General features: G+C 43.9%; 1 protein-coding gene across 1 annotated transcript in view; it reads right to left on the reverse strand.

Moving 5' to 3' along the window:
• The window catches only part of fryb (furry homolog b (Drosophila)), a 181240-nt gene that overhangs the window by 84646 nt on the left and 81594 nt on the right, over positions 1-15000 (reverse strand). The window contains exons 10-18 of the mRNA XM_042311233.1: positions 14998-15000; positions 14190-14293; positions 13368-13476; positions 10096-10182; positions 9168-9339; positions 6932-7064; positions 6499-6606; positions 5050-5176; positions 367-477 (exon numbers count right to left, since the gene is read on the reverse strand). The exon at positions 14998-15000 is cut by the window's right edge and continues 99 nt beyond it. Of these exons, the coding sequence (XP_042167167.1) occupies positions 367-477; positions 5050-5176; positions 6499-6606; positions 6932-7064; positions 9168-9339; positions 10096-10182; positions 13368-13476; positions 14190-14293; positions 14998-15000 (954 nt within the window). The remainder of the gene's footprint in view (positions 1-366; positions 478-5049; positions 5177-6498; positions 6607-6931; positions 7065-9167; positions 9340-10095; positions 10183-13367; positions 13477-14189; positions 14294-14997) is intronic.

Below are 15000 nucleotides of genomic sequence, written 5' to 3' on the forward strand. Positions count from 1 at the left end.
CACCCTACACACACTACACACACATTGACACACTACACAAACACTACACACACACACACACTACACACACACTACACACACATTGACACACTACACACACACACACACTACACACACCCTACACACACTACACACACATAGATACACTACATACACAGACACACTACACACACATAGACACACACACAAACACTACACACACACACACACACTACACACACATAGACACACTACACAAACACTACACACACACACACACACTACACACACACTACACACACACACACACACTACACACACATAGACACACTACACAAACATTACACACACACACACACACACACACACCCTACACACACTACAAACCTCAGCAGCCCGTTTGTTCCCAGGGACCTGCAGTGTGAGTCTCCACTGTGTGAGCAGTTGCAGCAGTAGTTTGATGGAGGAGTCCTGCAGACCCTGGTGTGTGTCCTGAACCTGGAGGCACACAGAGAGGGAGCCATCACATAGAGCCATCACACAGAGCCATCACACAGAGCAGTGAGGGAGCCATCACACAGAGAGGAGACCATCACACAGAGACATCACACAGAGCAGAGGGGGGGCCATCACACAGAGCAGTGAGGGAGCCATCACACAGAGAGGGAACCATCACACAGAGCCATCACACAGAGCAGTGAGGGAGCCATCACACAGAGGCATCACACAGAGCAGTGAGGGAGCCATCACACAGAGCCATCACACAGAGCAGTGAGGGAGCCATCACACAGAGCCATCACACAGAGCAGTGAGGGAGCAATCACACATAGCCATCACACAGAGAGGGAACCATCACTCAGAGAGGGAGCCATCACACAGAGGCATCACACAGAGCCATCACACAGAGGCATCACACAGAGCAGACGGGGGCCATCACACAGAGCAGACGGGGGCCATCACACAGAGCAGACGGGGGCCATCACACAGAGCAGACGGGGGGCCATCACACAGAGCAGTGAGGAAGCCATCACACAGAGAGGGAACCATCACACAGAGCCATCACACAGAACCATCACACAGAGCAGAGGGGGGCCATCACACAGAGCAGTGAGGAAGCCATCACACAGAGAGGGAACCATCACACAGGGAGGGGACCATCACACAGAGCCATCACACAGAGCCATCACACTGAGCCATCACACAGAGCAGTGAGGGAGCCATCACGCAAAGGCATCACACAGAGCAGGGGGCCATCACACAGAGCAGTGAGGAAGCCATCACACAGAGAGGGAACCATCACACAGAGCCATCACACAGAGCAGTGAGGGAGCCATCACACAGAGGCATCACACAAAGAGGGATCCATCACTCAGAGAGGGAGCCATCACACAGAGCCATCACACAGAGCAGTGAGGGACCCATCACTCAGAGAGGGAACCATCACACAGAAAGGGAACCATCATACAGAGAGGGAACCATCACAGATAGCCATCACAGAGAGAGAGAGCCATCACACAGAGAAGGAGCCATCACACAGCGAGTATGACAGAGGAGTCATCACACAGAAAGGGAACCATTACACAGAGCCATCACACAGAAAGGGAACCATCACACAAAGCCATCACACAGAGAGGGAGCCATCACACAGAGCAGTGAGGGAGCCATCACACAGAGCCATCACAGAGAGCAGAGAGGAAGCCATCATACAGAGCTGTCAATACATGATATACTGTACATACAAGGTAGATCACAGATAAATGATATTCAGTATTTTGTCAATTCAACTGAGATATCCTCCCATGAAAATCAATGTCACTTTCAAGGTTTTAAAACTTGAATTGGAATTTCAGTTAATCCCCTGAATTGAAATGTACCTGTCAGCGTGTGAAGTGTGCGTGTGATTTATTTTAGAATGCATTGTTTTGAGTTATAGTGACCGATGCCGGGCTGGCGAATTGTCTGCTTTGACATGTCTCTATTTTAGCCTTTTATCATTGGAGCTGTAGTCACACGAAACAACAGCAATGTTGTCATTATTCACTATTGGAGCTCATTTGAATTGGAAAAGGGGGCTAAGAGTTGAGGCTTCACCATACATATATGCAATACTCATGATACTCCTGCTGTAATACTGCTGGTGTAATACTCCTGGTGTAATACTCCTGGTGTAATACTCCTGATACTCCTGGTGTAATACTCCTGGTATAATACTCCTGGTGTAATACTCCTGATACTCCTGGTGTAATACTCCTGGTGTAATACTCCTGATACTCCTGGTGTAATACTCCTGGTGTAATACTCCTGATACTCCTGGTGTAATACTCCTGATACTGCTGGTGTAATACTCCTGATGTAATACTCCCGGTGTAATACTCATGATACTGCTGGTGTAATACTCCTGGTGTAATGCTCCTGATGTGATATTCCTGGAGTAATACTCCTGGTGTAATACTCCTGGTGTAATACTCCTGGTGTAATACTCCTTGAGTAATACTCCTGGTGTAATACTCCTGATACTCCTGGTGTAATACTCCTGGTGTAATACTCCTGATACTCCTGGTGTAATACTCCTGATACTGCTGGTGTAATATTCCTGGTGTAATACTTCTGATACTCCCGGTGTAATACTCCTGGTGTAATACTCCTGATACTCCCGGTGTAATACTCGTTGTGTACTACTCCTGGTGTAATACTCCTCGTGTAATGCTCCCGATGTGATATTCCTGGAGTTATACTCCTGGTGTAATACTCCTGGTGTAATACTCCTGATGTAATACTACTGGTGTAATACTCCTGATGCTCCTGGTGTAATACTCCTGGTGTAATACTCCCGGTGTAATACTCATGGTGTAATACTCCTGCTGTAATACTCCTGATAGTTCTGGTGTAATACTCCTTGTATAATACTCCTGATGTGATACTTCTGATACTCCTGGTGTAATACTCCTGGTTTAATACTCCCGGTGTAATACTCCTGGTACTACTGGTGTAATACTCCTGGTGTAATACTCCTGGAGTAATACTCCTGATGTAATACTCCTGGTGTAATACTCCTGATGCTCCTGGTGTAATACTCCTGGTGTAATACTCCTGATACTCCTGGTGTAATACTCCTGGTGTAATACTCCTGATACTCCTGGTGTAATACTCCTGATACTCCTGGTGTAATACTCCTCATACTCCTGGTGTAATACTCCTGGTGTAATACTCCTGATACTCCTGGTGTAATACTCCTGATACTCCTGGTGTAATACTCCTGGTGTAATACTCCTGGTGTAAAACTCCTGATACTCCTGGTGTAATACTCCTGGTGTAATACTCCTGATACTCCTGGTGTAATACTCCTGATACTGCTGGTGTAATACTCCTGATGTAATACTCCCGGTGTAATACTCATAATACTGCTGGTGTAATACTCCTGGTGTAATACTCCTGGTGTAATGCTCCTGATGTGATATTCCTGGAGTAATACTCCTGGTGTAATACTCCTGGTGTAATACTCCTGGAGTAATACTCCTGATGTAATACTCCTGGTGTAATACTCCTGATGCTCCTGGTGTAATACTCCTGGTGTAATACTCCCGGTGTAATACTCATGGTGTAATACTCCTGGTGTAATACTCCTGATAGTTCTGGTGTAATACTCCTGGTATAATACTCCTGATGTGATACTTCTGATACTCCTGGTGTGATACTCCTGGTTTAATACTCCCGGTGTAATACTCCTGGTACTACTGGTGTAATACTCCTGGTGTAATACCCCTGGTGTAATACTCCTGATACTCCTGGTGTAATACTCCTGGTGTAATACTCCCGGTGTAATACTCCCAATGTAATACTCCTGATACTACTGGTGTAATACTCCTGGTTTAATACTCCCGATGTAATACTCCCAATGTAATACTCCTGATACTCCTGGTGTAATACTCCTGGTGTAATACTCCCGGTGTAATACTCCCAATGTAATACTCCTGATACTCCTGGTGTAATACTCCTGGTGTAATACTCCTGGTTTAATACTCCCGATGTAATACTCCTGGTACTACTGGTGTAATACTCCTGGTGTAATACTCCTGGTGTAATACTCCTGGTTTAATACTCCCTGGTGTAATACTCCTGGTACTACTGGTGTAATACTCCTGGTGTAATACCCCTGGTGTAATACTCCTGATACTCCTGGTGTAATACTCCTGGTGTAATACTCCCGGTGTAATACTCCCAATGTAATACTCCTGATACTACTGGTGTAATACTCCTGGTTTAATACTCCCGATGTAATACTCCCAATGTAATACTCCTGATACTCCTGGTGTAATACTCCTGGTGTAATACTCCCGGTGTAATACTCCCAATGTAATACTCCTGATACTCCTGGTGTAATACTCCTGGTGTAATACTCCTGGTTTAATACTCCCGATGTAATACTCCTGGTACTACTGGTGTAATACTCCTGGTGTAATACTCCTGGTGTAATACTCCTGATACTCCTGGTGTAATACTCCTGGTGTAATACTCCCGGTGTAATACTCCCAATGTAATACTCCTGATACTACTGGTGTAATACTCCTGATGTGATACTCCTGATGTAATACTCCTGATACTACTGGTGTAATACTCCTGGTGTGATACTCCTGGTTTAATACTCCCGGTGTAATACCCCTGATGTAATACTCCCAATGTAATACTCCTGTTACTACTGGAGTAACACTCCTGGTGTAATACTCCTGGTGTAATGCTCCTGATGTGATATTCCTGGAGTAATACTCCTGGTGTAATACTCCTGGTGTAATACTCCTGATGTAATACTCCTGATGTAATACTCCTGATGTAATACTCGTGGTGTAAAACTCCTGATAGTCCTGGTGTAAAACTCCTTATGTAATACTCGTGGTGTAGTACTCCTGATACTCCTGGTGTAAAACTCCCTATGTAATACTCCTGATGTAATACTCGTGGTGTTATGTTTTGTATGTTCATGTTGTCGTTTAGGTAAAATAATTGAGCTCACTCAACAAAATGTGCATGAATACCTCTGCTCTACAATAAAATATATCTGAAACATATAGTCACCTCTCGGAGCAGGAAGTGTGTATATCCAAACAGGACGTCCTCCCTCCAATCAGAGAAATCCAGCAGCAGGCTCTGCAAGGAATTCTGGGAGATGAGGCGGAGCTCGTCGTCCATGTGGACAGTCAGGCTGACAGGAGAGAGAAGACAGAGAGGTTCTAGAATACGCCAAACATTCTAAAGATACAGTCAGACTGACAGGAGAGACAACACAGAGAGGTTCTAGAATACGCCAAACATTTTAGAGATACTCCGAGTCAATAGTCACATAATAATAAGGAACTCCCCTTGACTACTCCAACAAATTGGGAAAAACAAACATTCTTTCACACTGACCCCCAGTGTAAAAGAGCCAACTTCCTTGTCAATTTTTTATTATACAAAAATAACTAAACGTGCCGAAAAGCTGAGGTGTTTTTTTCAATGTACTAGTAACCAGGTAAAAAATCCCGACCTATGGTTCGCAATCCTCCCACGTAGGGGAATAAGAGCCTGCGAGAAGAGCCCTGTGGCTTCAGGCTATTCGGGTGGAAAATGTGGGGACCCAGTGTTCAAGTAGGCTACACGTAGCTTTGTGTGTGGAAAACATTTAATCACAGGTAAGACATTTAACTTGTTTAGTGTAGTTTGTTTGTAACTCCACTCACTACTTGTAGCTGTATAGTCCGTTTGTTTGTGTTGGGGGTCTAGCTTAATGTTCCGGTCAATAGCTAGCTAGCATTCACTCACATGGCTGCTAGCATCGTCATCAATAGGAGCATGAGGGAAGTTTTACAATATTACATTTTTCAAAGTAGTGAGTGTGCTCAGGACCAGGTAATGTTGAAAAGTCATCTTTAGACATGTACTTTTCTTAAATTTAGTTTTGGAATGTATTAAAACAAGCAGACAAAAAGAAAATTGCATTTGAAAATGATAAAGTTTTTGCTGTGAGCCAAATGGGGTAACCTAGGTAACCATAGGTTGTTTTCTCCGTTACATATAATACCGATTTTTACTACACATTCAGACTGACAGGACAGAGAACACAGAGAGGTTCTAGAACATGACACACATTCTAAAGATACAGTCAGACTGACAGGAAAGAGAACACAGAGAGGTTCTAGAACATGCCACACATTCTAAAGATACAGTCAGACTGACAGGAAAGAGAACACAGAGAGGTTCTAGAACATGCCACACATTCTAAAGATACAGTCAGACTGACAGGAAAGAGAACACAGAGAGGTTCTAGAACATGCCACACATTCTAAAGATACAGTCAGACTGACAGGAGAGACAACACAGAGAGGTTCTGACAGGAGAAAGGAGAAACCATTAGACTCATATGAGGCAAAATATTTTGCACAAGTGATGTGTTTCAAGTTAGCGTTGCATTAGCATGACAGGAGGGTGAAGTTTTTACTTAACAAATGTTGAATATGTGACAGTTTGATAGACTGGGATGCTCACCGTGACAAAAGGTCTATGAGTTCAGGTTTGGACATGCTGTCAGGGAGGATACGAGGAATAGCTGCCACACACGTCCTGAACAGATCTATCTTAGGCTTCCTCTCCCCTCTGAGAAAGAGGGAAGGAGAGAGAGAGGGGGAGAGGGGAGAGAGGGGGAGGGAGGGGAGGGGGGGAGGGAGAGAGAGACGGGGGGGGAGAGAGAGAGAGGGAGAGAGAGAGAGAGAGAAAGGAGAGAGAAAGGAGAGAGAGAGAGAGAGAGAGAGAGAGAGAGAGAGGAGAGAGAGGGGGGGTAAGGGTAGGACATATGGACATGAGGAGGGACAGATTAGTAATATAGTGACACTAGGACCAATCAGAAGGAGAATATTTTTTTCCACCTAGTATTGAGTGGCTTCAACACAGTGTCATAGTAGGTAGTAAATACAGGACATACGTGATCATGTCCTCTGGTTCCTTGTTGAGCATCTGTACGTTAGTGAGCATCATACAGCGGCCCACCTCCTTGTCCAAGTGTCTCAGGATGTTGTCTATGGCCTTACGCACCTGGGAGTAGTACAGAGACATACCTAGAGAGAGAGAGAGAGAGAGAGAGAGAGAGAGAGAGAGAGAGAGAGAGAGAGAGAGGGGTAAATGAGCTCCTGAACTCTTCCTGAACTTTACTAGCTATAGGGAATTTTTTAAAGAAAATATCTTATCAAGGATCATTTTATATACATATTTGATGAAAATACTTTTTGGGCCTTACTGTTATTAGCCCATACAAACGCATTGAATAACAGATTCACTGCATGGAACAACAGATGGACCCCAGATAGACATGGACCCCAGACCCCAGATAGACATAGACCCCAGATAGACATAGACCCCAGATAGACCCCGGACCCCAGATAGACATGGACCCCAGATAGACATGGACCCCAGATAGACATGGACCCCAGATAGACATGGACCCTAGACCCCAGATAGGCATGGACCCCAGATAGAGACAGATAGACATGGACCCCAGATAGACATAGAGACCCCAGATAGACATGGACCCCAGATAGACATGGACCCCAGATAGACATGGACCCTAGACCCCAGATAGGCATGGACCCCAGATAGACATAGACCCCAGATAGACATAGACCCCAGATAGACACCGGACCCCAGATAGACATAGACCCCGGACCCCAGATAGACATAGACCCCAGACCCCAGATAGACATGGACCCCAGATAGACATGGACCCCAGATAGACATGGACCCCAGATAGACATGGACCCCAGATAGGCCTGGACCCCAGACAGACATGGACCCCAGATAGACATGGACCCCAGATAGATATAGACCCAGATAGACATAGACCCCAGATAGACATAGACCCCAGATGGACCCCAGATAGACATAGACCCCAGACCCCAGATAGACATGGACCCCAGATAGACATGGACCCCAGATAGGCCTGGACCCCAGACAGACATGGACCCCAGATTGACATGGACCCCAGATAGATATAGACTCCAGATAGACATAGACCCCAGATATGCCTGGACCCCAGACCCCAGATAGACATAGGCCTGGACATTGACCTTAGGGGTTTTAAGCACATGTTTACTAAATATTGAACGTATTTAGGCTTGTCATAACAAAGGTGTTGAATAGTTACTGACAAGACATTTCAGCTTTACATTTTTTATTAATGATGTAAACATTTCTAAAAACATAATTCCACTTTGACATTATGGGGTATTGTGTGTAGGACAGTGACGAAGAAAACAACATCTCCATTCATTCCATTTTATATTCAGGCTGTAACACAACAAGATGTGGAAAAGGTCAAGGGGTGTGAATACTTTCTGAAGGCCCTGTCGGTGCCAATACGATATGTAATGAGATACTCAAAATTCTCAAGATTCTATATGTATTGTGATTCTCAAGATTCTAAATGTATTGTGATTCTCAAGATTCTATATGTATTGTGATTCTCAAGATTCTATATGTATTGTGATTCTCAAGATTCTAAATGTATTGTGATTCTCAAGATTCTATATGTATTGTGATTCTCAAGATTCTATATGTATTGTGATTCTCAAGATTCTAAATGTATTGTGATTCTCAAGATTCTATATGTATTGTGATTCTCAAGATTCTATATGTATTGTGATTCTCAAGATTCTATATGTATTGTGATTCTCAAGATTCTAAATGTATTGTGATTCTCAAGATTCTATGTGTTGTGATACGATACTGTGATTTTATTGTGATTTGATGTTCCAAACATATTGCTCACTACATGTCTGCTGCGAGAGAACATGGGAAAATTGGTTTTGATCAGTTCCGACAATAAAAGTTCTGAAAACATGTTTGGCTCACTATTTTTTTTTAAAGATGGAGAACAAGCTATAGGATGAAAAATACCAGAGTTTTGAAGCAGGTACAGCCGACTAGCGCTAGCTAACACTATCTAGCAACAGAAAGAAATAAAACGATATATTATTTTTACAAATTGATACTTGGAGACAAAGTATCGACATAATATCATATAAAATATTATTGCGATATGTAACTATATCGACCCCCCCACCCCCCATCACTAGTGGGAGAGCGTCTCTAGTGCCACTTCATGGGGCAAATACACACACACACACACACCCACAAGCTGCACACACACACAAACGCACACACACCTATCAGTTGGGCTTCGTCCTCAGTGAGCGTCTTGCTGAGGTAAGTCTTCTTCTTCTTCAGAGAGTTTCCAGAGGGCAGAGTGGCCCCAGTGTTGGGCATGGGAGGCTCCCCGTCCTTCTGCTGCAGGGCATCAGCTATCACCAGGAAGGCCCTCAGACCTATGTTCATACGCTACAGAGACACAACACACACACACACACACACACACACACACACACACACACACACAGTATTAGTATACATTTGAGGCTCCCCAGCCTTCTGCTATAGGCATCAGGTCAGTGGTGTAGTGTAGTTAGCGAGGCTCCTCTCTGCAAGGTCCGAACAATGAAAACCATTTTTTAAAAGAAAATAGCTATCTACTTGAACTTCTACACATGTTGCCATGGGGCAGAGAAAATGATGCTGTTTTAAAGCTAATCTCAATGCTATTCTACACATTTTGCCAAGAGGGTGAAAGAACATTTTGCCGTTTTGCAGAAATGCAGAAATCGCTCCGCCATTTCCAGTTTGCTAAAATTCTAAAAGTTCATCTAATTTCAATTTATGTGACAAAACAAGCAAGTAGAGAAGAATTTTACCATCTAAACCACTGTGGAATATCTTTTAAATAACCAAAAATATTATATTTTTAAGCTATTTGAAGCTGGTGTACAAAACGGAAAAGTTAATAACAGTAGGCCTAGAAATAGTGTAAATAGAACATATTTACTACCGCTTCTTAGACTTGCTTTCAATGAGAATGACAGATCTATAACTTACATTTCTAAGTGAATTTGGTCAGGTCACCCAAAAACGTTACATATTGCAGCTTTAAAGCCACTTTCCTGTAATTAAAATATAAAATAAATGTCCCATGGCTTATGAAATGTCTGAAGTAGACCTGAGCTTTAGGGGCCCCGATCTGCTTGCCACTGTGTTTGTTACCTCTGGGTTGAGACTGAACGCTTTGGCAGGCTTCCCGACACACAGCAGGTCAAAGATGATCTCCTTCATGGCAAAATCGAGTCTTTCCTGAAGAGAGAGAGGAGGAGAAGAGGACCAATATTATAGAGTACTGTAGTAGTAGACACAGTAGTAGTAGACACAGTAGTAGTAGACACAGTAGTAGTAGTAGACACAGTAGTAGTAGACACAGTAGTAGTAGTAGTAGACACAGTAGTAGTAGTAGTAGACACAGTAGTAGTAGTAGACACAGTAGTAGTAGACACAGTAGTAGTAGACACAGTAGTAGTAGACACAGCAGTAGTAGTACACAGTAGTAGTAGTAGACACAGTAGTAGTAGACACAGTAGTAGTAGACACAGTAGTAGTAGACACAGTAGTAGTAGTAGACACAGTAGTAGTAGACACAGTAGTAGTAGACACAGTAGTAGTAGTAGACACAGTAGTAGTAGACACAGTAGTAGTAGACACAGTAGTAGTAGACACAGTAGTAGTAGACACAGTAGTAGTAGACACAGTAGTAGTAGTAGACACAGTAGTAGTAGACACAGTAGTAGTAGACACAGTAGTAGTAGACACAGTAGTAGTAGACACAGTCATAGTAGTAGACACAGTAGTAGTAGACACAGTAGTAGTAGTAGACACAGTAGTAGTAGACACAGTCATAGTAGTAGACACAGTAGTAGTAGACACAGTAGTAGTAGTAGACACAGTAGTAGTAGACACAGTAGTAGTAGACACAGTAGTAGTAGACACAGTCGTAGTAGACACAGTCGTAGTAGACACAGTAGTAGTAGTAGACACAGTAGTAGTAGACACAGTCGTAGTAGACACAGTAGTAGTAGACACAGTAGCAGTAGACACAGTAGTAGTAGTAGACACAGTAGTAGTAGACACAGTAGTAGTAGACACAGTAGTAGTAGACACAGTAGTAGTAGTAGACACAGTAGTAGTAGACACAGTAGTAGTAGACACAGTAGTAGTAGTAGACACAGTAGTAGTAGACACAGTAGTAGTAGTAGACACAGTAGTAGTAGTAGTAGACACAGTAGAGTAGTAGACACAGTAGTAGTAGTAGACACAGTAGTAGTAGACACAGTAGTAGTAGACACAGTAGTAGTAGACACAGTAGTAGTAGACACAGTAGTAGTAGTAGACACAGTAGTAGTAGTAGACACAGTCGTAGTAGACACAGTAACCTATCTGAGTATAAAGATGGATGTTGGTGTTGCATCAGGGCGCTGGCATATCTCCATATCTCTATCTGTCAATCTGGGGTCTAAACCTCTCTTCCATATTAAGATCCTACCACGGACACCTAAGCCTGAACGTCTATGCATGTAATGATGTATTTAGTGCTGAAATCTCTGACAGATGAACCGTGAGGTGGACAATTATTGTAAAAAAACAATAAGCCATAATGTTTTGAATATATGCTACACATCCAAACACAAGGAATAGTGTTTTTATAATTAGTTATAGGCTGTTTTGAAGGAGACTTAAATGACTATGAGGTTAAAGTGCAGATTGTCAGTCATACAGACAAGACATTCTAACCTCTCACCATTGCAAATATCATATCCCAAATAGCACTGAGGGGGGGGGGGTTGATATTTGTGCGTCTGTCATTATTCACGAGTCATTCAGGATTATCCGTATTAATTAATTAATGTAGAAGTGTTCAAAAACATTTTATTTTCTTATTGACAATAAAAGTGACTCCAAAATGACACAATACATCGTTTACCCTTCATTTCTATTGGGCACAAATTCATCTGAAAAACAACAACAACAACAAACAGAAAATGCATCCAACCAGTTTGTAGAGTCACCAGCTTGATGTAATCATTGCATGTTAGGAATATGGGACCAGATACTAAACGTTTGACTACTGTAATACACATATACAGTGGATTTGTCCCCATACTTTTGGTCCCCTGAAATGGGGTGACTATGTACAATACGTGCTGTAATTTCTAAATGGTTTACCCGATAAAATACCCTCAAATTAAAGCTGACTTTGTATATAATTTCAAATGAACAAAAGTTGATTCTCATCTTCAGACAGATCAGTCTTCTCTTTTCAGAAGTAGGCATTTCTTTCCAAACTGTAGACTTACGTTTTTTTCTCGCAATTGTATTTGTATTTGCCAGCAGCATACCACCCTTCATCCCACTGCTGGCTTGTCCCAAATGGCACCCTGTATAGTCCACTACTTCTGACCAGAGGCTATAGGGCAGTGAGCAAACCACCCTTCATCCCACTGCTGGCTTGTCCCAAATGGCACCCTGTATAGTCCACTACTTCTGACCAGAGGCTATAGGGCAGTGAGCAAACCACCCTGCATCCCACTGCTGGCTTGCTTCTGAAGCTAAGCAGGGTTGGTCCTGGTCGGTCCCTGGATGAGAGACCAAATGCTGCTGGAAGTTGTGTTGGAGGGCCAGTAGGAGGCACTCTTTCCTCTGCCGTCTTTCAGATGGGACGTTAAACGGGTGTCCTGACTCTCTGAGGTCATTAAAGATCCCATGGCACTTATCGTAAGAGTAGGGGTGTTAACCCCGGTGTCCTGACTCTCTGAGGTCATTAAAGATCCCATGGCACTTATCGTAAGAGTAGGGGTGTTAACCCCAGTGTCCTAACTCTCTGAGGTCATTAAAGATCCCATGGCACTTATCGTAAGAGTAGGCGTGTTAACCCCAGTGTCCTGGCTAAATTCCCAATCTGGCCCTCAAACCATCATGGTCACCTAATAATCCCCAGTTTACAATTGACTCATTCATCCCCCTCCTCTCTCCTGTAACTATTCCCCAGGTCGTTGCTGTAAAAGAGAACGTGTTCTCAGTCAACTTACCTGGTAAAATAACAGATAAACAAATACAATTTAGACATTTCTGAAAAGCAAACTGACAGCTGCTACAAACCATAGAAATAGAGTGCATAGAGTGCAGCTCCTGTTCAAATCAGGACTGACTGTCATTGCTGGTGTACCCATGAGTTTAACAGTCAAGGTTATATGTTCCAAAATCCTTCAAATATAGAACAGCAACAACCTGCTCTATATTTGGCCTGAATTCTGTTCAAATTGTGGCCTTCCGGACTGTAAGTGTTTGTAATAAAACCTAGAAGCTACTGATAACGATGCTCTCTGGTGTAGTATTGTGAATAATGATATTTCTGTCTGTTCAGAGTAATATTTGAACACAATCTGGATGTTTTCCATCCGGTTTGTTTGTTGTATGTCCTTAATACACACCTGGGCTATAAATTGTATGATCTTGACAAAGATGTTGAGTGGCATGTCTCTGGGTACGACACTACGACTGCCCTTAGGGAACAGAGTGGTGGTGATGGACGTCAGACGACTAGAGAGAACGAGAGAGAGAGAGGAGGAGGAAGGGAGAAAGAGAGAGAGAGCAAGAGAGAGACAGAGAGAGGGGGGAGAGAGCGAGGGAAAGAGAGAGAGAAAGGGAAGGAAGGGAGAGGAGGGGGTGAGAAAGTGAGAGTGAGGAGAGAGAGAGAGAGGAGAAAGCGCAAGAAAGTGACAGAGAGAGAGAGAGAGAGAAAGAGAGAGAGAGAAAGGGGAGGGAGGGAGAAGGGGTTGAGAGAGAGATACAGAGAGAGGGAGAGAGAGAGAAATAGAAAGAGAAATAGAGAGAGAAAGGGGAGGGATGGAGAAGGGGTTGAGAGAGAGAGAGAGAGAGAGAGAAAGGGGAGGGAGGGAGGGAGAAGGGGTTGAGAGAGAGAGAGAGAGAGAGAGAGAGAGAAAGGGGAGGGAGGGAGGGAGAAGGGGTTGAGAGAGAGAGAGAGAGAGAGAGAGAGAGAAAGGGGAGGGAGGGAGGGAGAAGGGGAGAGAGAGAGAGAGAGAGAGAGAGAGAGAGAGAGATAGATTAATATCACACAACAGAAGCAATACATGACATCCTTCTTGTATAATACTGAAGGGGAGCATTACACATGTACAGGCCCCAAGACAGCTATTGAAAAACCTCGGATACACACGAAAAAGGGCTCCTGTCGACAACATTGTAAACTGGCGGTGACAGACGAGCATGGTGTATGTTGTACCCTACAGTACCTCTGTGTTCCGGTGTTGCTCTCACACTTGATCCTGATCATATAGACCCAGAGGAGCCGGTAGAGAGCCTCCAGAGCCACACGGGCCATCTTGGGATCCTTATTCTGGAAACACACACCTCAAGAGTTAGTCACACGTCAACAGCACACAGTAGCATCGGTCTGGTTTCACACCGCATTAGTTCCGATTACCACTGACAGAGTTTCACCATAGGATGATAGTGTAAGAAGCATTACCCACAGTGCCACTGTCTATCCCATTAGTGAGAACCGAACAGAACCCAATAACATTACCAGACATACACTCTGAGAATACAAGGTGCTGTCTAGAACCTAAACGGGTTCTCCGGTTGTCCCCAGAGGAGAACCATAAACAACCCTCATGCAGTATCCTCCAGGCACTCTGACATCTATTCCTGTTCAACCTGAACACCGTCTACCGAACAGCTTCCTCCACCAGCACAGCTAATAAGGGGGGTTGAGGTGTGTGTGTGTGTGTGTGTGTGTGTGTGTGTGTGTGTGTGTGTGTGTGTGTGTGTGTGTGTGTGTGTGTGTGTGTGTGTGTGTGTGTGTGTGTGTGTGTGTGTGTGTGGGTATGGGTGTGTGTGTGGGTGTGTGTGTATGGGTGTGTGTGTGTGGGTATGGGTATGGGTGGGTGGGTGTGTGGGTATGGGTGGGTGTGTGTGTGGGTGTGGGTATGGGTGTGTGTGTGCGGGTATGGGTGTGTGTGTGCGGGTATGGGTGTGTGTGTGGGTATGGGTGTGTGTGTGGGTATGGGTGTGTGTGTGGGTATGGGTGTGTGTTCTGACCTT

This window comes from Oncorhynchus tshawytscha, linkage group LG33 (genome assembly GCF_018296145.1).
Source record: "Oncorhynchus tshawytscha isolate Ot180627B linkage group LG33, Otsh_v2.0, whole genome shotgun sequence".
Taxonomy (NCBI): domain Eukaryota; kingdom Metazoa; phylum Chordata; class Actinopteri; order Salmoniformes; family Salmonidae; genus Oncorhynchus; species Oncorhynchus tshawytscha.